Genomic DNA, 23,049 nt, shown 5'->3' on the forward strand with positions numbered 1-23,049 from the left:
AGAGAGGGGCACTTGGCCATGGGGGCCCAGGACGTGGCAGGGGGCCCAGGACGCATTCGTGGAGGGGCTCCTTCCCGGGAAAGGTCGCGCTGTGTTTGTGTTCCGGCTCTTTCTTCTGCCTGAGTTCCTCCGAGGCCCTGGCTTATCTGAACACAGGACCCTGTGTGCCACAGCATGCACCATGTCACGGTGAATGTCACACAAACAAGAACGTGCCTGGAGGCCACCTGGACCTGTCCTCCTGCCCGTCAGCTGCCAAGGTGATGCTGTGGACACGGCCGTCCCCACCTGCTTCCCCACTCCTCACGGGCTCAACATCCCCCTTCCAGAAGGCTGGTCCCTGGAGGGGAGTGGCAGGCATTGCGGCCAGCATGGGGTCCATGAGCCGGGGGTGGAAGAGGCCCCGTGACACGGGGAACACACTAAGCTCCTAGCCCAGCTCTTCTCCTGGAGGACCGGACGCCCTCACTGCATCTGGGGAAGGGGTACACAGAGGGCTTGAGGCTAGTGCAGGAACTGCCCCCTCAAATCTTACTCCGGGATCAGCACTTTCCTGGAAGACCCCAGGAGTAAGGAGAAGGAAGAGCAGTGGGGAGGGAGGGAGCGAGTCCCCAGCCAGGTGCCATAGAGAGGGGGCGGCGTTACTCTGTCCAAGTCATTTCCTGGGAAACTGAGGCCCAGCCAGGCAGAATCAGGTCTCCTGGCCCCAGATACCACCTGCCACTCAGGCAGCTGCCACCTGGGAGGCTGGAGATGTCTGAGGTGGGGCCTTCAGATCACGAGCCACGTGGAGGGAGGCCACGTTCCCCGTCCTCCCACCTGCACACACACCCTCCCCCAGGTGAGCTCCAGGAAGCCCTCTCTGGGGTGGGGGTGGATGCTAATGTTCTGTGCAGCTCTTTGGTTCAGTGAGTCCTTTTTGGTGAAAGGGCTCAGAGATGCAGCTAAAGCCTGTACCAGCCTTGCACTTCCACGAGGCAGGTGTTACCCTCGTGCCCCTTTCGCAGGAGAGGAAGGTGAGGCTGGAAATGGTGAGTAAGGGGCCGAGCTCGCTCAGAGGCTGCACGACCCCGGCTCACACCCGCCAGCAATGTTAAGAGGCACTGGGAGGTGAGAAGGGCTGAGGGCGCCACGCCGGGGATGGACCGGGTCCGACCTGCCCCCTCCTCTGAGGCTCTCTCCTTCCTTCCTGTGTTGGCCTTTGGAGCCCATGGTTTAAGCATCTGTCACGGACCCCACCGCATACCCAAGCGCTGCTGAGGACTTTAACTCCGGCTTTTGAATTTTCAGTGCTTTCTGATTATTTGTAGTCTCAACATCAGAAGAGGCTATTTGCCCTAAACAGAACACGGTATATTTGCATTTCAGATAATTATACATTTGTAAGAAAAAATGCAATTTGTCTACAGTGACCCCCCTCCATAAAAAGAAAAGAAACCTCCCTAGAGATTGTGACTGGGCTGCCATCAGGTGTGTAACTGATTTGGGGATAATTCCTCCATCCCTTTGCTTTCCACTACTCTGTGGCTCCTGCGTCCTTCAGGGCAGGTGGCCTTTGCCTTGTGAGCATCATATATTTTGGGGGCGTTTCCTGGGCATCTGGTAGACCCATAGGTAAGAATGGCCCCAGTGGTCCTGGGCAGATGTGTGCACTGGGACGATGTTCGTGCAGGAAGTCAGGGCTCCGTCGGGCCTGTTGGTGGCCCACCCAGTATCCATTCCCCTCCCTGCATTCCCTCAACACGCCGCCATCCTCATGGATGGTGACCACGCTCCCCGCTCCAGGGCGCATCTGATGGATCTAACGGGGCCCAGTCCCTCTGGTCTGTGATTGCTCTGAAATAGGCCAGGGAGCCCAGAGAAGAAACACGCTAAGGGCATCTGAGAACCACAGCAGGCGCCCCAGTTGGGATGAGCCAGCCCTGGGGACCTTGAGGAGAGAGGCAGGAAGCGCCCAGTCCTTGACACCATCACGGAAGCCTGCCCCACGCCTGTACCCCAGCCACGTGGGCCATGCAGGGCCAGGCGGGCTCAGCAGTGTGAGGCGAAGCATGGTGCCTGGCGTGGATGCCACGTGTGTTGAGCTAGCTGTGCTGTGGACAGGGCACTGTGGACAGGGCATAGCGGACAGGCAGGGGATGTGGGCACCGGGAGGGGGAGTGATGACTGGTGTGAGCGCCTCTGGAGAGGGGGGTGATGGACAGCGAGAGGTCAGGGAGGCGTGGGGGCTTGGGACGGCCACCGGCCACGTCAGAGCAGCATGGCTGCTGATTCCCAGCAACACGGAACGAGGCCTCTTGGCAAAGCAACAGTACGTATCTTTGAAACGGCAGCAGCTGACCTTTAAAACAGTGGCAAGTCATGCCTATCTCAAAACGTTTAAATCCTCGCCTCAAACCATTATGCGGCTCATTGCACCCGTGGAAAGCCAACATCAATACCAGCGTGCATGCTGGTCTCCCTGGCTTGGCTGTTTTATGGGGAAATGGGTCTCAGTCATGCAGCTCACTGCACCCCTGCAAAGCCAATGTCAATACCTGCATGCACACTGGCCTCCCTGGCGTGGCCGTTCTTTGAGGTCACTGGCTCGAAGTCCCCAGCACTGCCGGACGGGGAACCTGGCAAACCCAGGGACTCCAAGGCTCAGCTCAACAGCCACACCCTTCCGTAGGCCAAAGGAAGCAAGAGCTTTCTCTCTTTCTCACTGTTCTCAGGGATTCATTGTCTTTGTTTCTGTTTTTTTGTTTTGTTCTGTGTTTTGGGAAGGGGGCCATGTCACAGGTTACTATAGAAACAAGCCCCGAACTAGACAGGTGACGAAGCTGTTACTTCTCCCGGAGGCTCTTCGGTCAACTTGAACCAATTGTGGAGCCGTTCTTTAGAAAACAGGCGTTTTTGCTCTGGGAACACTTTTAAGTTCTTTCTTCTTCCTTTGTCTCAGTTGGAGGCAGCATCGCTTCTGGATCACCTCTGATCACTTCCTTTTAACAGCTTTGTTGACATATAGTGTACACGTCGTAATGCTCATCCACTGTACGATTCAACCACTCTTAGTACATCTACAGGCCTGAGCAGCCACCAACACCATCTGGCTTTAGAATGTTCCCACTACCCCAGAAAGGTCTCCCATGCCCCTGAGAAATCAATTTCCAGTCCCTTCTCCAGACCCTGGACACACGAATCCACTTGCTATCTCTAGAGGCTTCTCTATTCTGAACATTTCACGTAAGTGGGATCATACATATGTGACCTTTTGTGTCTGTTTTTTTTTTTCTTTCCCTGAGTATACTGTCTTTTTTTTGTTTGTTAGTCTGAGACAGAGTGTCACTTTGTTGCCTAGGCTGGAGTGCAATGGCACCATCTCAGCTTACTGCAACCTCCACCTCCCAGTGCAAGTGATTTTCCTGCCCCAGCCTCCCAAGTAGCTGGGACTACAGGCATGCACCACCACATCTGGCTAATTTTTGTATTTTTCGTAGAGACAGGGTTTTGCCATGTTGGCTGGGTTGGTCTCGAACTCCTGACCTCAGGTGATGCCCCCGGCCTTGGCCTCTCAAAGTGCTGGGATTACAGACATGAGCCATCGTGCCAGGCTGAGTATACTGTCTTCAGGTTCATCCGTGTTGCAGCGTGTGTCAGACCTTCATTCCTTTTCATGGGTGAACAGTGTTCCATTGTATGGATGCAACACATTTTGTTTATCCATTCACCAGTTGATAGATATTTTGGCTTTTTCTACTTTTTGGTTGTTATGAGGAATGCTGCTGTGAGCATTCAGATACAGGACATATGTTCTCCATTATCTTGGGTATATGACTAGTCGTTGAACTGGGGGTCATCAGCCACACTATGCTTAACCATTTAGAGAAATGCTGGATTGTTTTCCACGATGGCCGCACCATTTCACACTCCCACCAGCAATGTGTGAGGGTGTCAGTTTCTCCATATGGATGACAATACTTGTTATTGTCCTTTTTTTTGGACTAATGCCATTCTACGCGGTGTGAAGTGGTGTCTCATTGTGGTTTTGATCTGCGTTTCCTGAATGACTCATGATGCTGAGTGGCTTCATGTGCTTACTGGTCACTCATCCTTCTTCCTAAGTGAAAAGCAAATTCAGGGTGAATATGCTTCTTGGGTGAAAAGCATATTCAATTACATTTTACTTTTTTTTTTTTTAGTTTGAGTTGTTCGTCTTCCTGTTATTAGTTGTGAGAGTTCTATCAGACATATAATTTACAAATATTTTCTTCCAGTCTATGCCTTCTCTTTCATAATGGGTATTTCTTGAATCACAAAAGTTTTAAACTTTGATGAAATACATTTTTTTATGGATTATGATTTTGATGATATATCTAAAAATTCTGGCTGAAGTCCTGAAGATGTTCTATGTTTTCTTCTAGATGTTTTATACTTTTGGCTCTAGCATCTAGATTTATGATCCATTTTGAGTTAATTTTTTAGTATGAGGTACAGGCCTAAATAAATCTCTTTCATGAGGATATCCAATTATCCCAGCATCATTTGTTGAAATTCTACTGTTTCCCTATAGAACTGCCTTGGCACCTTTTCAAAATCAACAAACCATAAATGTCAGCGTTTATTACTGGACTCCAACTTTAGTCCATTGATCTTTGTGCCCATCTTTATGCCAGGATGACACTGTTCTGATTGACGTCACTCTAGGAAGCTTTGAAGAGAGAAATGTAAGTCCTCTAACTTTATTCTTCTTTTGAAATAATGTTTTGGTGTCTCATATACATTTTAAGATCAACTTGTCAATGTTTGGAAACAAGCAAATCCAACTGGGATTTTCTTAGTGATCAAGTTGAATCTATACATCAGTTTGGGGATATCTGCCACCTTGACAATACCAAGTCTTCTAATACCATAGAGTATCTCTCCATTCATTTACAATATCCTTAATTTCTCTCAGCAGTGTTTTATATTCTATAGTTTTCAGTATGCAAGTCTTCTTCTTTTGCTAAATTTGTTCTTCCTTAAAAAAAAGTATGTTGTTCTTTTCAGGGATATTGTGATTGGAATTGTTTTCTTGGTTTAATTTATGGATTGCTTACTACTAGGATAGAGAAACACAGTTGATATTTGCATATTGATCTGGAATCTTGTGATCCTGCAGTACTCATTTATTACAGTTCATTGGTGATTCCTTAGGATGTTTGACACACGGGATTGTTTTCTGTTAATAAAGGTCATTGTACTTCTTCTTTTCTAATTTTGAACTTTAATCTCTTCTTTAATTCTTTTTTTGTTTGTTTGTTTCTGGTTTTGGTGCTGTTGCTTGTTTGTTTTTGTTTTTTTGCCATATCATACTGGCTATAATTTTCATATACTCAGAGGGCTGTGCTGTTAAATACATAGACATTTATAATTATTTTATCTTCCTGAATAGGTCTCTTCATTATGAAATTCCCCTCTTTATCTCTAGCTAACACTTTGTCTTAAAGTCTATTTTGTCTGATATTAATATAACTCCTCCTGGCCGGGCCTGGTGGCTCATGCCTGTAATTCCAGCACTTTAGGAGGCTGAGGCAGGCGGATCACCTGAGGTCAGGAATTTGAGACCAGCCTGGTCAACATGGTGAAATGTTGTCTCTACTAAAAAAAATACAAAAATTAGCTGGGCCTGGTGGCACACGCCTGTAATCCCAGCTACTCAGGAGGCTGAGGCAGGAGAATCACTTGAACCTGGGAGGCGGAGGTTGCAGTGAGCCAAGATTGTGACATTGCACCCCAGCCTGGGCAACACAAGTGAAACTCTGTCTCAAAACAAAACAAACAAAAAATATTGATATATGTATAAAACAACTCCAGATCTCGTGGTTATGTTTTGCATGGTGTTTGTTTTCCCAACATTTTGCTTTCAACCTTTTTTGTGTTATGAATATGAAATGTTTCTTCTCTAGGCTCTAGATAGCATAAAGTTGGATCTTGTTTCTCATCCACAGTGTCAATGTCTGCCTTTTGATTGAAGTGTTTAATTCATTTACATTTAATTTGATTACCGCTATGGTTGGATTTATCTCTGCCATTTGGCTATCTGCTTCCGGTATGTCTCATGTCTTTTCTCCTTTCCTGCTTCCTTTTGTATCAAGTAGATACTTCTTTGAATAATTTTTCTGTCCCTTCTCTTTCTCCTCTCCTTGAACTCTGATTATGTGAATATTAATATGTTGATTGTTTCCCACAGGTTCAAGGCACTGTTCATTTCTCTTCCTTTATTATTAACTTTTGCTGTTAGTCTTCAAACTGGATCATTTTTACTGATCTACCTTCAGAGTTCCCTGATTCTTTCCTCAGATCTGCTGTCAATCCCTTCTAGTGAATTTTCATTTCGATTGTTAAACTTTTCAGCTCCAGAATATCTATTCAGTTTTTTAATTAATGAGTATCTCCTTATGTATTTTCTCTAATGAGTCATTTTCATCATACTTTAATTCTTAACATGGCTTACTTTAATACTTTTTATTTTGAATTCTGGCTTCCTAAGTGTTTGTTGTTCCTGGGTCACCATATCTTAGTGATCAGCTATTACCTGGTCAGAGGTGGTGCCAAAATGCCTTGAGCCAGTGGGTCTGTGTGTGGGGTGGGGAATGCATTTGAGGTTCTAGCAGTTTACCAGTCTGCCCTGGATATTCTTTTCTTCTAAGCCTTCTCCTGTCTCCTCTGCACATGTGTAAGTCCTCATATTTAGTCAAGAATGAATAGATAGCTAGGACCCTCTCTGGTCTTTCCTGAGTGGACAAAGCCCTGCACATGCGCAGAATCTTCTAGACCACAAGAGGCATGTGGCAGCTTATCAAGGCCCTCTCTGGTCTTTCATGAGTGGAAACAGCCCTGCACATGAGCAGAATCTTCTAGATCACCAGAGGCATGTGGCAGCTGATCAAGGTTCATGTGTCTGTCTTGTTGTTTCCTGATTCTCACTCAAGATTCTGGCTGGTATGCCTTGGATCTGGGAGACCTGGGGTGGCTGTGCTGCTGCTGACCCACCCATGTCTCCTCAGCCCACCCAGGTCCACCTGCAGCTGGGGGAGCTGGTCTCCAGCAGGCCATGGCATCCCCTGAAACACCTGCATGTGTCCTTCCTGAGGACTCTCTCAAGCACCATGGGGGCTTCCTCTCCTACACACTGCACCAGCCAACAGAACAAAGGCATTAATATTCCAGGGATAACCTTCCACCCATGGGGACACAGCCCATCCAGGTGGGACCTGGACTTCCTGTAAGGCTGAGTGGGGTCCCCACTGTAGGATTTGCTCAAGGTCACTCGCCAGCTTCTCACCTCCAGGTCCACCTTCCCAGGTGATCCCTCAGGCTTCCTGGGATCATCTGCAGCAAACAACGTGTCCCCAAATCACTGTCTGCTTTCAGAGACCCAAACTCTGCCAAGGTTCCACACTGGCTGTGACCAGAGCAGGTGTCTCCACCTTCTGGACACGAGTGTCCTCATCTGTAAGATTTTTCGTTGTGCTAAATCATGGAAATAGTCAAGAAAATCATGGCTTTAAACACCTTCGATAGAACAAAAGCCATCCTGAACATTTGCCTCTGTGCCTCTCCACATTCTGTTCCTTATTTCCACACTGTTAAATCGGTGCGTACACACAGTCATGGGTTCACGGAGGTCCAGGAGGGCAGCTTCATGTTTGTTGAATGAATGAGGCCCAACCAGCTCCTTCTCAGGTACCTGAATGGCCCTTGGGCTCTTCAGCCCTCCCCAGAGGGTCCTGCTTTGCTATACCCAGGATGGGAACCTCCCACATGGAACCTGGAATGTTCTCTACAGGTGGGAAAACTGCTTTGCACTTACAAGTGAGGCCTGGGGCAGAGAGTTTCCTCATGGAGGGGAGAGGAAAATCATAAATAAGAACATCACAGCCCGGGTAGCCTGTTCCCCAGAGCCAGGCGTGAGCAGAGTGCTTTCCATGGCCCGTCCCACCCAGGCTTGACAGCAGCCTCACCAGGTCCTCTTAGCTCCCAATTCTCACACAGACCAACCGAGGCTCATAGGGGCGAATTGGCATGGCCAAGACCCACAGTCGGTGGGTATGCGAGCAAGGAGCCCCTGTGCAGTGGAGTGGGACATGCTCGCCTGTGGAACAGCAGGTCCAGCGTCTGTGGGGTGGGGGCAAACCTTCCACACCTGCCCAGGAAAGCAGGAACGAGGAACGGTTGCTGCTCTGCCCCCAGGTGACGCTCTAGCTTCTCCGTGGAGCTTGTGTGGGGACTCCCACCCTGCAGGTCTCATCCAGGAACAGGGCTGACTCATTTTCATTCTGGAGTGGGCCAAAGGGAGGATGGCCCAACGTGAACAGGAACAAAACGCAGTTGCTCATCGCCATAATATGAATTGGAGAAGTCTAGGAAGACTTTCTTGGCTATTCCTATAGAAATATGAAAAGTCACTTTGCACCTGGCCAAGTCGGGGCCAGATGGTGGTGAGGTGAGGGCAGGAGGAGGCCTAGGGTGCTGGGATTGGGACTGTGGGCCGCTGGAGAGGCAGAGTCCTGGGAGAACCCTGGGAGCCACCTGGGGGCATCTGGGCAGGAGGCCTTCCCAGCCACTCAGGGGCCCAGGCTGTGGAGACCTCCTCAGGACACTTGCACCCCCAGCCAGCGCTGGCCCTTGTTGGTGTCAAGGAGCCCCTGTCCCTCACTTGGGGAGAGAGTGGGGGTCCCCCCTTGGCCAGTGTTCTGTGTGGAGCTATGCAGAGACAGCGACCTAGGAACATCAGAGCCGGGCCCTGCCCTTGTCACTTCTGCCCACCTGACCTTCCACTCCCCGAATCAGCCACAGAGCCGTGTCCGCGCAGACCTCCAGCCAGGATGACGTGAGATCCATCTCAAGGGCTGGGGCCCACATCAGCAGAGGGCATTGGCTGGCCCAATTGGCCTCGATCCTCATGGGCCCCTAGGCTCCTGCCCCAGAACCCTGCTCTTGCCCAGGGCAGGCCCTCCCCTCCTATCCCCTCCCCCCACACACCCAGGGAGGGGTGCAGAGGATCACAGTGGAAGCCTGGCCTGTGCTGATGGAGGGGGCTGCCCTGAGCTCCTCCAGGCAAATGGGGATCCTCCGGGCCTCAGGGGTGGGAGTGGCCCAGCCTCGGCAGGGATGGAAAGGCTCCTTGGCCCTACCCACCCCACCCTGCCCTGAGCCGGCTCTGCCAGGCCTGTCCTCTGGTGGCTGCCTCTGGTCTTCCCCACCGTCTGGAACACCAGCTGGTCCAGGCACAGTCCTGCCACAGTCCAGAGAAGGCCACCTCTAATGAGGTCTGCAGGCATCGTGGCCAAGGGAGGAAATGGCTGGGGGGCCCCTCTCCCCAGTACTGAGGCAACTCCCTTGCCCTTCCCCAGCCTCAGGCACTCTCACCGTCTCCTTTGGCCTCTTCTGAGGGCTCTTGGGGTTCATCTCCAGGGTGGAAAACTTGGAGGGCCCCTCCGGGCAGAGTCAAGGATGGGGTCAGCGAGACCACATCCCCTTAGCCCTCAACCCTTGTTTCACCCAGAGTCCCTCAGAATCCTGGGAAGTGGCTCTTTCCACTTCCGGAAGGGGCCCTTAGGCCCACCCTGGTTGTCCCAGCATGGCCCCCACGGCCTCTGCGCTGCACCCTTCCCGTCCCTCCCTGCTCCTCATGGTCACCGGTGCCTGCTTATCCACTGGGTCATCCCTTCGGCCAGGGCCCCTCCCGCCCTGGAAGCCCAGCAAGCGCCCACTCGTGGCTCTTTAGTGGGTCCTCGCCAGCCTGTGCCGGGTGCAGGGGCCAGTGGGAGGAGGACAGCAGGAGCCAGGAGCCAGGCAGGTCATCAGCACAAGGTAAGGGGGACCGGTCGGGACCCAGGGAGCCTGCCCGGGGCCTGCCAGCCCCCATCATTCTTACAAGGTTTCTTGGGTTAGCCACAGCACTGCCTGGGCTGCTCCCCTCCACCTGGCCTCAAAATTAATGGCCAGAAGAGACCGCCCCATCCCTCCTGTGTTTGCACCCCACTGTGTCTCCTGCCGTCCCAACCCTGGGGCTGCCTGCAATGCCCTCCCCCGCCGCCAGTGGCTTAGCAGGGAAGGGCCTGGCCTGGACCCAAGCTACAAAGGACTCTTCCGGGGGAGGCCCAGTCGCAGCTAGAGGGGCACCTCCTGGAAGCCCCCAATCAGTGCCCAGTGTTTGATACTGCTGCCTCATCGCCGGGGTCCTGGCTCCCCACAGCTGGCCTCCCCAGCACGGTGGGACAGGAGACCCAGCTCAGGGTATCTCACCTGCACACCCTGAGAGGGATTCTGGGGGGAAGCCCTGGAGGGGCCCTCACTTCACCTGCCTTTATACACCTGCATCTTCAGACTTCGACTTTGCAAATGAAAGCCATGCTGGCCAGAGACCAACGTGAAGCTCAGCTCCCTGTCCTGCCCACATCACAAACCCGTGACACCCCCGGGGACCCCTACCATGAACCCCTCGCCAGCCTAACCCTGAAGGGACAGGGATGGACGCTGGACTCCGGCCTCCCATCACCCTGTGCTGCTCTTGCAGGGCAGACCTTGCCCTACCCGGGGCACCAGGCTCCATACAGCCTTGCTGCCCAGACTCTGCCGAGATGGCTCCTTGGGTGGTCAGGTGCATGGGGGAGGGGGGCCTAGGTCCTAAGCAGCTCGGGATGGGGCAGAGAGGAGGTTGCAGCTTGTCCCAGGAACACGGCTGTGTTCCCACAGGTGAGGGGTGTTAAGCGTCCCTGTCAGCACGTGCCCATCTTTCCTGAAACTGGGAACACACCGAGCCTGTTCTGATGAATGAGGCTGGCCGGGCTGTGGGCTTGTCAGGAGCTCCACTGCTGAAGACGGTGCCCTCTAGTGGCAGCTGGCACCTCTGCTGACCTCATTCATGCCCCTCACACACACAGTGCCTGTCCCATCTCCCATCACTGGGGCCCCAGTGCGTGCCTGAGAAAAAAAAAAAGCCACACCACATGGACGAAAGCAAATGCACTCGAGGCAGAACCCCAAACTCCAAGTCTCATTTTGCCCAAATCTGAGTTTTATTTTTGCTGGAATCACCAACCCGGCTGGCAGTCTCCGAGCAGCTTGCCTGCAGCATCTCATTACAAAACAGCCCCCTGGAACCAGGCAGCCAAGGAAGCAGCCCACCTGAAAGGCATTTAGATTGAGAAGAAAAACTGTACCTTCCTGACAAAGGTCAGGGGTCAGGGTGAAGGGAGGGCTGCTCGGATCACAGGGACAGCGGCGTCTTCCAGCAGCTCGGCCACACCAGCCATTGAGGTCCTAACTGCAGCCAAGGGGCCGTTCTGCGCACATCACTCACCCTCTGTGCTCTGTTTCCCACAGCGCAAATGCAGAGGCAACGTCGGTCTGCTCAGCCACTGGTTCTGAGGCGGAACAGCGGATATCTGCACTGTGACGTCAGCTAAGTAAGTAACAAGGACTGAGGATGCTGCTGACCCAGGGCTGGGGAAGGGGACTCCCAGCTCAGACAGGCTTGGCTGTGCTTTGCTTTGGGAAGAGTTGAGTGAACATCACAGGGAACGGCTCATGTCGGCCCCAGGAGGGTGGGCTGGCCCCTGGGCCCCAGGGTCCTTCTGGGCCTGCAGGCGATACAGAGCCTCAACCTGCCGCCGCTTCTCCTTGGCCCGGGTGATGGTCGTCTGGAAGAGCCTGCAGTAGAGGTGCACGGCCGGCGGGGAGTCGTCGTTGCCGGGTATGGGGTAGGTGATGAGGCAGGGGTTGCAGTTGGTGTCCACGATACCCACCGTGGGGATGTTCATCTTGGCTGCGTCTCTCACGGCCACGTGCGGCTCAAAGATGGTGTTGAGCGTGTGCAGGAAGATGATGAGGTCCGGCAGGCGGACTGTGGGGCCAAAGAGGAGGGGTGCGTTGGTCAGCAGGCCGCCCTTGAAGTAGCGAGTGTGGGCGTACTCGCCACAGTGGCGGGCCGTGTTCTCAATCAGGTACGAGAACTGCCGGTTGCGGCTTATAAACAAGATGATGCCCTTGCGGTAGGCCACATGGGCGGTGAAGTTCAAGGCCAGCTGGAGGTGCGCGGCTGTCTGTTCCAGGTCGATGATGTCCTGGTCCAGGCGGTTCCCAAAGATGTATGGCTCCATAAACCTGCCAGAGACCCCACCAGGGCAAGGGGGATGAGAGTTCACCGGGCCAACTCCACTGGCCCCTTGCAGGACACAGACGCCCACCAGGGACTCCCAAACTCCTCTTCAAGGGTACTATGGGCTAGGAAGCACAGTTTGCAACGCTCCCCGTGTGGACAGACAGCAGTGCAGACCTGTCCAGGCCACCCCTCTGCACGCCTCGTCTCATGGCTTAACCCCTGCGACCCTCTACCTCTTCCCGAGGGAATCCTAGTAGAACTGACCCCATATGGACGTGTGGACATCCAACATGACACCAGAAGGACATTCAGCCCTGTGCGGCTCACGGGGCAGCCCCCTCCATCACTCTCCTCTTCCCGAGGCTTTGAGGACAAGGTCCCGCTGGGGTTGGACTTAGGGGGTGCTCTGGGCCAAAAGCATTAAGGAATCAGGGCAGGAGTGGCCAAGCCTGGGAGGAGAACCCTGATCCAGGGCACTGGACTGCTGCCAGCCTGGGCTGAGGAAGAGCGGCGCATGGGAGACACCCCGCCTCTCGATGCATGGCAGGCAAGTCATCCACGTTTGCGGTTCCCAGGTCCTCACCTCCAGTCTACTCCCACTGGGTACTGTCCCTTCCTCTCAAGCAACCCTGCCCATCAAGACACTGGCGACCTCCATCTTGCCAAGGTCACACCCTTGAATTCACTTCTCAGCAGCATCAACAGACAACCACATCCCTCCACCCCCGGCCGTCCCTCTTCACTGACTCCAAACACTGGAGTGCCCAGGGCTCCACCTCCGACCTCCTTTTCCGATGCTCTGGAAACACAAGTCCCCGATGCTGATGGCTCCCTGGGAGCCCATCCCTCCTGGTACCCGTGTGACCTCTCCACTGGGGCAGCTAAGAGTTCACACCTCATAGGAACCAAGCTTGTGATGGCCCCCAGGTCCCCCCTGGTTTTCACCATCAGTAACCAGCACCAGGCTCCAGGCAAGGAGCAGGTGTTTGATCCCTTTGGCCCCAGCCACCTCCGACCCCAGCCCAAGGCCCACTGGCTCTACCCTGCTGCCTCATGTCCACCTGCTGCTCTAGCTCTTCTGCTACTGCGATTTAAGCCCCACCACCCTCGCCCTGGACACCCACACCAACTTCCTCCCTGGCCTCCCACCTGCCCCTCCCATCCCCTCTCCCTGCAACAGTCAAAATAACCATATGAGAATACAGGACCAGTCACTCCTTCTCCCCACAGCCCAGAAAGCCCCGCCCAATCCAGGGGGGGCCAGACTCACAGGCTCTGCCCTCAGCCTTTCCATTTCTGAACCCGTGAAGTTCTGCATCCCCCAGCAGGCCTGCCCTACTAAGGGCTGTGAGCACCACCCCAAGGCACACAAGAGCCCCCGCCAAGCTGGGGAGTGAACTGCTGCTTCTGTGTGGGGCTCCGTGTTCCCATGTGGAGGAGGAAGAGCTGTAATCACCTAAAACTGACAGGGGCCAGTTCAAAAGTGGCCCTAGAACCAGGGCAGGTCCCAGGTCCCAAGCACTCCTGGGAACCGCTACAGCTCAGATGGGGGTGTCACCTACCTGTGCCGACAGCCAGCTTTGTGTCCCAGATGCACTCGGGCATCAAAGAGGCTTCTCACGGAAAACAGTTCCTTGACATTGAAGAAGTCAGAGTGCTTGAGGGGCTCATTCAGAATCTTGTCGTTGAAATCTACGGCAGGGAGGAGAAGCGACGCTGTGTCTCCCATCGGTGGCAGCAGAGACAGGCAGAGCGCAGTTCCCGCCCACCCCTGCTCCCAAGTGCCTTCTGTGACACCGCGGTGGGCAGCCGGGAGCCCCCCAGCCCCAGGAAAGACCTGGAAGCACAGGGACCTTTTCAGGAAACAGAGAGCTGGAGCCAGGTTCTGATCCCGACCTTGCTCCTGTGTGAGCCTGGTCGAACCTGGTCAACCCCGTCCCTTGGTCTTACTTGGAAAACAGAAGAGAAAAAGAGAGGGGCCCAGCGGGTTTCTCAGGTCTTTCTGGCACCTCCCCACCTTGTGGTCTCAGGTGGCCAGTAGGGGAGTGGGAGGAGCCCGGCCGGGCGCGCAGTTTCGACCACGTGCAGCGCCCAGGCCCCTGCAGGGTTCGCATCTCCCGCGGCTGCCGGCCTCTCCTCGTTCCTACCTGACTCGGCTGCGCGCCCAGTGTCACCGGTGCCGTCCTCGGACTCGCGGATCACAGGGGTCGCAGCGCTTCCAAGCGTCCTGCGGCTCGACCGAGCAGGTCCGGAGGTCGCCTTCCCGAGGAACCTCAGCCAGCGCGACGGGGCCCGGGCACCTGGGGGGAAGCAGACAGAGGTCCTGGCGCCGCGTCCCGGATGCACCACGCCCGCCCCCACCGCAGCCCCAACGGATCCCCTCTGCGTCCCCGCGCCCTCCTCGAGTCCCCTCCGCGCTCGCCCCGGGTCCCCTCCGCGTCCCCGCCGCTCCCTCGGGTCCCCGCGCCCCCTCTGCATCCTCCTCCCCAGGGACCCGCAAGCGCGCGCTCACCCGCGCCGAGCATTCGGGGCAGCGCGGCCGCGGCGGTCGCCATGGCCGGGACGCGGGGCGGAGCGAGGCCTCCCTCCGAGCCGGGCCGAGCGGCCTCCCCTCCCGCCGCCGTCCGCGCGGGGCCGCAGTGCCACCTACAGGCCCGGAGGAGCCACAGCGCCGTCCCCGGGCGGCTGGGACCTCCCTGCGGGGGCGGGGCAGACCAGGGGGCAGGGCCCGGGGTCCCGGGCTTGAGAGTCTCGGGCCGGGAGTGGGGCCACCGTCCTCGCCTTGCAGCTCGCCCCGCCTCGCTAATGGGCCCCACCAGCCCGGGAGGCCCCTGACCTTTGGGGGAGCCCGCTGGACGATGGGGACCCTCGCCTCCCGCCACGTGAGCTGTGAACCACGTCCCGCGCAGCCTCTCGCGCTCCAAAACTGTTTTTAATATTTAAACGATATTTGACTTAGGAGAATTTCATAAAGTTAGCAAGATCTCGGGTCTCAATTTAGACTCGGGGTGCTGAGGGGCATATCATCCCTGGAGTACACTGGACAGCAAGCGTCCAATCGTTGTCTGCCGAGTGGACCTGCAGTGCTTAAACCCCATCACCCGGCTGGCGGGGTCCCAGGCCCTGGGGTTCCTTTCGCCCGGGAGTCCACGCCCCCATGCTGGGGTGACCCGGTCCCCTCGCGGGTGGCTGGGGGCCAGGGGCTGCCCCATACGACGGTCCCAGCAGGGAATCTCTCGCCGTCCCGACCTTCCCGGTCCTTGGGGACTCGCTCGGCAGGTTCCCGACCAGCCCGCGGAGGAACACCGCCAACGCGCGGCGCCTTTAAGGCCCCTCCGCTCCGCCCCCAGTCACGTGACCTGACCGTCGCTTGGCAACAGGACGCCACCGAGTCCCGCTTTTCGAGGCGCAATGGCGGAGGAAAGCCCCAGAGCGTGCGCGGAGCCTGTGGAGCCCAACGCCACGGCCCCGCCTGAGAGGACCAGCGACTACTACCGCGTAAGCGCGGACCTGCCGGGCAGGTTCAACAACCCAGGGTGGTTCCGGGGCTACAGGTGAGGAAGCTGGGGCGCGCCTGGTCCTGGCGTCCAGTGCTCGATAGCCCCGTGTGTGAGAGACCCCGCAAGACCCCCAAGGTCCTAGCTGCAGAAATCAAGAGGATCGAGTGGTCATCCGGGGCCCGCGCTGTCATCGCCCACTAGTGAGCAACGAAAGTGCTCCCCAAGGCCGGGCGCGGTGGCTCAAGCCTGTAATCCCAGCACTTTGGGAGGCCGAGGCGGGCGGATCACGAGGTCAGGAGATCGAGACCATCCTGGCTAACATGGTGAAACCCCGTCTCTACTAAAAATACAAAAAAACTAGCCGGGCGTGGTGGCGGGCGCCTGTAGTCCCAGCTACTCGGAGGCTGAGGCAGGAGAATGGCCTGAACCTGGGAGGCGGAGCTTGCAGTGAGCCGAGATCGCGCCACTGCACTCCAGCCTGGGTGACACAGCACGAGACTCCGTCTCAAAAAAAAAAAAAAAAAAAAAAAAAAAGAAAGTGCTCCCCAGAGCCTCATACAAGGAAGTGGGAATAGGGTCAGTGAGGGGCAGGCCCGTAGTGGGGAGAAAACCCAGTTGTGGTCTCAGCTCCACTGTTTTGTGTCGGGTGAGTCTCCTCTCTACCCTGAAACCCCGCTGCGGGGCGTGAGCACAGCAGCACCTGCAGCAAGTCTACTCAGCCAGCTGTGAGCTGCCACAGGGCATTGCAGGCTAAGAAGCAGTAAGAAAATTCCTGTAGGCAGGTGCAAGCATCTTGCTGTGCTCACACATTTGGTCCCTCAACAGTCCTCTAGGGCAGGGTCTGTTAGTATCCTCGTTCTCCCATTGAGACGACTGGAATGTAGAAAGAACAACTTGGCCAAGATCTGGGAGTATAAAGTAGAGCTAAGGTGTGGGCCTGCAGCCTCTCAGTAGCCTGTCCTACTGACAGGTAGGGGCAGTGGTACGGAGAGAAGCATCACCTCAGCGAGGGTGGGGGCTAAAGGCAGAGGGACCCTCTGGGTGGCAGGGTCTGGAGGCCAAGCCTCCACTCCTGACAGGCTAAGTTACCCAGAAATTGCAGCATGTGCCAAGGTCCTTCTAGGGCTGGGGGTCAGCACTTGCTGGCTGCCTGCTCTTTAGGGCTTTGGCCTGCCTCGGAAGAGCAGGGACAGTGGTGAGCAGAGGGGGCAGGGGAGGCCGGGCCATTCAGAACGGTCATCAGCCAGGTACTCCCAGAGGCTGCCTTTGAGGCTGCATCACCAGCCCAGGCACATTGCTCTTTCTTTGGGGGCATTTCCAGTGGAGTGCTGTCAACCAAATACAAGGCTGTGGCTTGTGCAGAATTAGATTAAATGAACGAAAAGAGAGTGTTTCTCATCTACCAGGACCCAGAAGGCTATCTCGGTGTACACGACCAGTAACCAGGCTTACGGGAGCAGAGCCCCCACCGTGCATGAGATGCCCGTAAGTGGGATGCAAGACCGGGCATGGGAAGGGGCAGGGGGTGGGCAGCCTCAAAGAAGAGGCTAAAAACCTGGGGTTCTCAATAAGTCAACAATGAGACGGGGAGGGGTGCACCCAGAGAAGAGGCCAAAGTTCCAACATCACAAATGGGGAGGAGGGAGGTTCCCCAAATCGTTTTGGGAGAGGGTAGGATGGAACTAAATGAGTGAATGAATTTGGGAGCGGAGCGTTTTAAAAGAGGAGGATATAGACTTGCTGGCATCACCCTGTCCCCACACCCCCAAGCACACGCACAGCAGTCACACACACACACACACACACAACCATCTCCTGCAACTTACAGTGCTCAGTTCTGAGGCAGATAAATGAAGGGCTACTTTTTTTCTGGAATTACACTTTATGAGATGTTAACGTGTGACCTTAAGAGGGCAGTACTGGCTGACAGCACAGCTTGTGGGTGGGCAAGGTGTATTGTGGGCACAGGAGCCTGTGGGCCACTGGGGAAGCCAAACCCTTTTTGAAGTTGACCTCGGACTCCAGGATAGCCCTCCTAGAACCTCCTCACACCAAACCCCATGAAGGTCCAGGTGAATGGACAGAGGGGCTAGTGCGGTGTCTCCTGCACACCTGGGACACTGGGCCAGCCATTTTGGGGTGAGAATATTGTGGGCGTTTTTTCTTTGTCAAAGCATTCATCATTGAAAAGGTCTGCTGAGTGCTTATTTAGTTGTGTTGTGTGAGTGACTGAGCTCTGGTGAGAAGATTACTTACCTGAAAATGCTGGAGCACTCTCCCATAATCAAACGACCCTGAGTTTTCCCTGGGGATCAGGTATTTCTATGACAACGACCAGACACAGCTGGGCGCGGTGGCTCACGCCTGTAATCCCAGCACTTTGGGAGGCTGAGGTGAGAGGATCACTTGAGGCTAGGAGTTCAAAACTAGCTAGGGCAACGTAGTAAGACCCCATCCCTACAAAAATAAAATAAAATAATTAGCTGGGTGTGGTGGCATGCACCTGTAGTCCCAGCTATTCAGGAGGCTGAGGTAGGAGGATTGCTTGAACCCAGGAGGTTGAGGCAGCAGTGAGCCATGATCGTGCCATTGCACTCCACCCTGGGTGACAGAGCCAGACCCTGTCACCAAAACAAACAAACAAAAAACCCAGCAAACTCACTAACATGGGTCCAGATGTTTTAGGTTTTATAAAAGGCCATGAAAAAACGCTCCTATTGTAAATGGTAGGAGCCTTCAGGTCACTGATGTGAGCAGGCAGTGGGATCGGGGGCATGAGGTACTCTTGACAAGTTTCCAAGGAGGTTTTCCTGCTTCTTATCCACCTGCTCCATCTGGAGTCTCTTTTCCAGTTTCGTGACCAAGGGTGGATGCCGGAGAAGCTGTTTACCTCCCATGTGAGAACAGGAGATAAATGCTTTGCATTAAAAAGTGCACTGGGCCGGGCGCGGTGGCTCAAGCCTGTAATCCCAGCACTTTGGGAGGCCGAGACAGGTGGATCACAAGGTCAGGAGATCGAGACCGTCCTGGCTAACACGGTGAAACCCCGTCTCTACTAAAAAATGCAAAAAAACTAGCCGGGCGGGTTGGCGGGCGCCTGTAGTCCCAGCTACTCGGGAGGCTGAGGTAGGAGAATGGCGTAAACCTGGGAGGCGGAGCTTGCAGTGAGCTGAGATCCGGCCACTGCACCCCAGCCTGGGCGACAGAGCAAGACTCCGTCTCAAAAAAAAAAAAAAAAGTGCACTGAAGGGCTGGGCGTGGCGGCTCACACCTGTAATCCCAGCACTTTGGGAGGCCGAGGCCGGCAGATCACCTGAGGTCAGGAGTTTGAGACCAGCCTGGCCAACATGGCAAAACCCCGTCTCTACTAAAAATACAAAAATTAGCCGGGCTTAGTTGTGGGCGCCTATAATTCCAGCTATTCGGGAGGCTGAGACAGGAGAATGGCTTGAACCCAGAGGCGGAGGTTGCAGTGAGCTGAGATGGCGCCATTGCACTCCAGCTTGGGCGACAAGAGCAAAAACTCCATCTCAAAAAAAAAAAAAAAAAAGTGCTCTGAAGGGAATTCCTCTCCATGATACTGCAAGGGTGGGTCCCTGTCATGATACATTTGTCCCACCTGTAGAATGTGGACTTTAGTTACTAATAAAGTATCAACACTGGCTTCACTGTAACAAATGGGCCACACCAGTGCAACATGCTGAGGACAGGGGACACTGTGTGTTGAGGGAGGTAATTTGGGAACTCTCTGTACTTTCTATTCAATTTTTCTATAGATCTAAAACTTCTCAAAAACAAAAAGAAGTTTTCTCTTTGCACTTGTTTCTTGCCAAGGAGATGACACATGACACAGGATCCTCTACGGACGACAGGTCACCCGCATAGGGCAAAATATTTGGCAGAGGTCCAGGCCACTAGCTTCAGGCTTCAGGAATGTCACAGTCACCTAATGATGCTGTCTTGCTAGAATAACTCCTACCGCTGGGTGCCCGCCCACACGAGTGGCCTCAGTACACCCCTTCTCAACCTCCATAGGGCAGCCCCTGCCCAGACCACTGGGCTGGTGAGGTGTGGGCATTGGTGTCGTTAAAGCTTTACAGATGATTCAGATGATTCAAATTTCCAGTGAAGGTTATCATCTTTTTTTTTTTTTTTTTTTTTTTGAGATGGAGTTTTGCTCTCGTTGTCCAGGCAGGAGTGCAATGGCACGATCTCGGCTCACTGCAGCCTCTGCCTCCCGGGTTCAAGTAATTCTCCTGCCTCGGCCTTCTGAGTAGCTGGGATTACAGGTGTCTGCCACCACGCCTGGCTAATATTTTTGTATTTTTAGTAGAGATAGAGTTTCACTATGTTGGCCAGGCTGGTCTCAAACTCCTGACCTCGTGATCCACCTGCCTCGGCCTCCCAGAGTGCTGCGATTACAGGCGTGAGCCACCATGCCCGGCCCCAGTTAAGATTGAAACCCACTGATGTGAATATAATTTCTATTCCATAGAAGAGAAAATGAAGTTCAGAGAGGGCTGGCAGCTTTCCCAGAGTAGCACAGTGAGGAAAAGCAGACTTGGGGGTGACTCCAGGCCTGACTCCCAAGGCGATGCTCACAGCCACATCCCGAGGTAGAGATGGCACACAGGTGGCCCCGCAGCCCACCCTTCTATCCCTCGAACAGTGCAAGGGGCAGTGTTAACAGCAAGTGCCAGGCATCGGGCATGGGTTAGGATGGTCTGGGGTGAGCCCATTCATCCATGTTCATTCATCCATGTTCCTTCATCTCTTCTAGAAAGTATTTTATCCAAATTCGAATAAATTTTCCCAACAACTTGCAGCGGGCGGAATGTTCCGGAACAACACTCTCAATGTTTACCTGGAGAAAAGCGTCGTGACTGGCCCTGATAACTACATCACCTCCTGTGACCGGCTCAACTTCCACCCCAGTTACAACATCAACAGGCCATCCATCTGTGATTGAGGGGCTGGAAACCCCCTCTAGGAGTCCTCTGACCCCAGGGGCCTCCTGGGAAATCATTGTCCCTCATCCCCCACAGTCGCCCGATAGCGACGGCACACACTGTGCCCCCTTCCCTGAAAATATTATACCGTCTGCGGAGTAGGAAAATGTGCAAACAGGGCTGTGAAGTCCTGCTATTTAACGTCTAATAAGTACATGGGAAAGATGCTCATGGTTGACTTTGCATTAAAAAACGTTGTCACATCCTGAGCTTCCATCTCGTCTGACATTTGTCATGGTGCAGTGGGGCTGTGGCTCCCGGGGCCCAAGTCCTGGCCTGAGCATCAGGAGTGCTGGCGGCTAACTCTGCTCGTGTCTTTATTTGGGAGCCATGTTACCCACAAGACCAGTTAGGGAGCAGATCTCCCGTCCTAAAAGCACCCAGCACCCTGGTTGAGATCTGCACCAACCCTGCAGGGTTCCCACAAGGGCATGGGATGCCCCACTGGGGTGTGGGCGAGGGCCAGGAGGAGGAGCAGATGCCGCGTCAGCCAAGTCGAGGCTGAACAGGCAGGAGGGTCATTACTACCTGAGATTACTCGAGGAGCACGGGTTGCAGGTGAACCTCCTCTGCCGTGTTTGTGTGCTTCATGCTCCAGCAAGGGGCAGGGGCAGAGACAAGACTGGTGACTGCCCTTCATTGTGGAAGGGGGTGATGCAGACATGGGCATTCTCTATGTTTATTTTAAAATTTCCATAAAAAGTAAAAAAAGCAGGCACGGGATTACTTGTATTTTGCTAAGGTGGGGTAATAACTACATTAAGTGGATTTTCATCTCTGTGTAGTCATAAATCCATGTTTACTATGAGTTACAGGATCTTCAATTAAAAAAAAATTCTATCTATGACATGGATTTTTTTCCCTCTATGAGAGCACGATGTGTTCATTATAGGAAATTTAGAAAGTGCTGAAACTGGAAAAAATAAACTCCTCTTATATACCATCAATAATATCTTGTGTATAGATTCTTATCTGCAGGGATTCTACTCACGAATCAGGGAAGAAGTTAAACATCACGATGGGTTATTTCTTCATATATACTATTATTAATACACAAAAGTAAACATTTTGGCAACAGTCTTAATGTCCAATTTGGGATGGAAATGCTTCCCGGAGAAAATTAATACATTTAAGGAAATTAAAAGAAATAAGGCCCGGGGCCACGGTGGCTCCAAAAGCCTGTAATCCCAAGCACTTTTGGGAGGCCGAGGCAGGGGCCCGGGGATCCACGAGGAGTCAGGGAGATGGAGACCATCTGGCTAGCGGGTGAAACCCGTCTCTACTAAAAATACAAAAAACTAGCGGGGTGAGGTGGTGGTAGCCTGTAGTCCCAGCCTGCAGGGAGGCTGAGGCAGGAGAATGGTAAACCCGGGAGGCGGGCTTGCAGTGAGCTGGGGTCCGGCCACTGCACTCCAGCCGAGGCGACAGAAATGAACTCCGTCTCAACAACAACAAAAACAAACAAAGCAAAAATAAAATTGTTATCAAGCCAGGATCTATGTAATACCTTTCTTCTGAGAGCTATAAAGTAGCAAGAACTCCAGGCATCAAATTGAAAATGTTTTTGCAGTCATTCCTTAAAAATACCAGAATACCAGTAATCCCTCTGTGTTTAGCGTCTATTGAAATAAAAAAAAATAATAATAACATGCTTTATCAATCAGGTTTCTCAACATGCTGAAAAGAATGCATTCCTGGCCGAGCGTGGTGGGTGGTTCACGCCTGTAATCTCAGCACTTTGGGAGGCTGAGGCAGGCAGATCACTTGAGGTCAGGAGTTCGAGACCATCCTGACCAACATGGCAAAACCCCGTTTCTACTAAAAATACAAAAATTAGCCAGGGGTGTTGTGGTGCGTGCCTGTAATTCCAGCTATTCGGGAGGCTGAGGCAGGATAATTGCTTGAACCTGGGAGACGGAGGTTGCAGTGAGCCGAGATCACGCCACTGCACTCCAGCTTAGGCGACAGAGCAAGATTCTGTCTCAAAAAAAAAAAAAAAAGCATTCCTTCCTCCACAGATGATTTTGAAAAGCAGGTTAGCAACCCCAGGGTAAGATGAAGCCATCAGGCCAAATGACTGGGGTTCTTTCCCCATCAGCCTAGAACTGTTGAACACCTGCACTGCTGCAGCATACCGCTTCATGCAGGCAAAACCTGCAGGCAAAGTCACACCTGCGGGCAAAGTCACACCTGCAGGCAAAGTCACACCTGATGAAACCACTTTACTTGGATAACACCCCCAATTCTAGCTGAGGCGCTATAGTGGCCCAGGCTGGGAGTATCAACCAACAGCAACAGGTGCCTCCCTCCCACGGGCTTCACGGGCTCGATTCCGGCATCTCAGTTGGGCACCGAGTGCTTTAGTGGGTTGTGTCTAATAAAACGTTATTTCTGTACAGCCGCTAATGAG

The 23,049-nt window shown here is 53.8% G+C and overlaps 2 protein-coding genes across 3 annotated transcripts; one reads left to right on the forward strand and one right to left on the reverse strand.

Moving 5' to 3' along the window:
- Window positions 1-11,021: 11,021 nt before the first annotated feature.
- MRPS2 (mitochondrial ribosomal protein S2) lies at window positions 11,022-14,765 on the reverse strand. The gene is made up of 4 exons (XM_031654690.1): window positions 14,643-14,765; window positions 14,278-14,430; window positions 13,693-13,822; window positions 11,022-12,132 (listed from the first exon to the last, which is right to left on the reverse strand). Exons 1-4 carry the CDS (start codon window positions 14,683-14,685, stop codon window positions 11,541-11,543), a joined length of 918 nt encoding a protein of 305 aa, XP_031510550.1. The 5' UTR covers window positions 14,686-14,765; the 3' UTR covers window positions 11,022-11,540.
- A 101-nt stretch (window positions 14,766-14,866) lies between these two features.
- Window positions 14,867-20,848, forward strand: C13H9orf116 (chromosome 13 C9orf116 homolog). Of its 2 annotated transcripts, none has more exons than XM_003911105.5 (3): window positions 14,867-15,684; window positions 17,037-17,115; window positions 20,411-20,848. In XM_003911105.5, exons 1-3 carry the CDS (start codon window positions 15,542-15,544, stop codon window positions 20,597-20,599), a joined length of 411 nt encoding a protein of 136 aa, XP_003911154.1. In that variant the 5' UTR covers window positions 14,867-15,541; the 3' UTR covers window positions 20,600-20,848. The 2 variants fall into 2 exon arrangements, with proteins under 2 accessions (XP_003911154.1, XP_003911156.1); XM_003911107.5 differs by having other exon boundaries at window positions 20,457-20,848.
- Window positions 20,849-23,049: the final 2,201 nt, after the last annotated feature.

Source organism: Papio anubis, chromosome 13, assembly GCF_008728515.1.
Source record: "Papio anubis isolate 15944 chromosome 13, Panubis1.0, whole genome shotgun sequence".
Classification (NCBI taxonomy): Eukaryota; Metazoa; Chordata; class Mammalia; order Primates; family Cercopithecidae; genus Papio; species Papio anubis.

Excerpts from the sequence above, each read along its gene's own strand:
- C13H9orf116 (XM_003911105.5), top strand. The coding sequence starts at position 15,542 with ATGGCGGAGGAAAGCCCCAGAGCGTGCGCGGAGCCTGTGGAGCCCAAC. Across the intron at positions 15,685-17,036 it reads GGGTGGTTCCGGGGCTACAG|GACCCAGAAGGCTATCTCGG; the intron begins GTGAGGAAGCTG and ends CTCATCTACCAG. Across the intron at positions 17,116-20,410 it reads CCACCGTGCATGAGATGCCC|AAAGTATTTTATCCAAATTC; the intron begins GTAAGTGGGATG and ends CATCTCTTCTAG.
- MRPS2 (XM_031654690.1), bottom strand. The coding sequence starts at position 14,685 with ATGGCGACCGCCGCGGCCGCGCTGCCCCGAATGCTCGGCGCGG. Across the intron at positions 14,431-14,642 it reads GCCCCGAATGCTCGGCGCGG|GTGCCCGGGCCCCGTCGCGC; the intron begins GTGAGCGCGCGC and ends GCTTCCCCCCAG. Across the intron at positions 12,133-13,692 it reads AAAGCTGGCTGTCGGCACAG|GTTTATGGAGCCATACATCT; the intron begins GTAGGTGACACC and ends GGTCTCTGGCAG.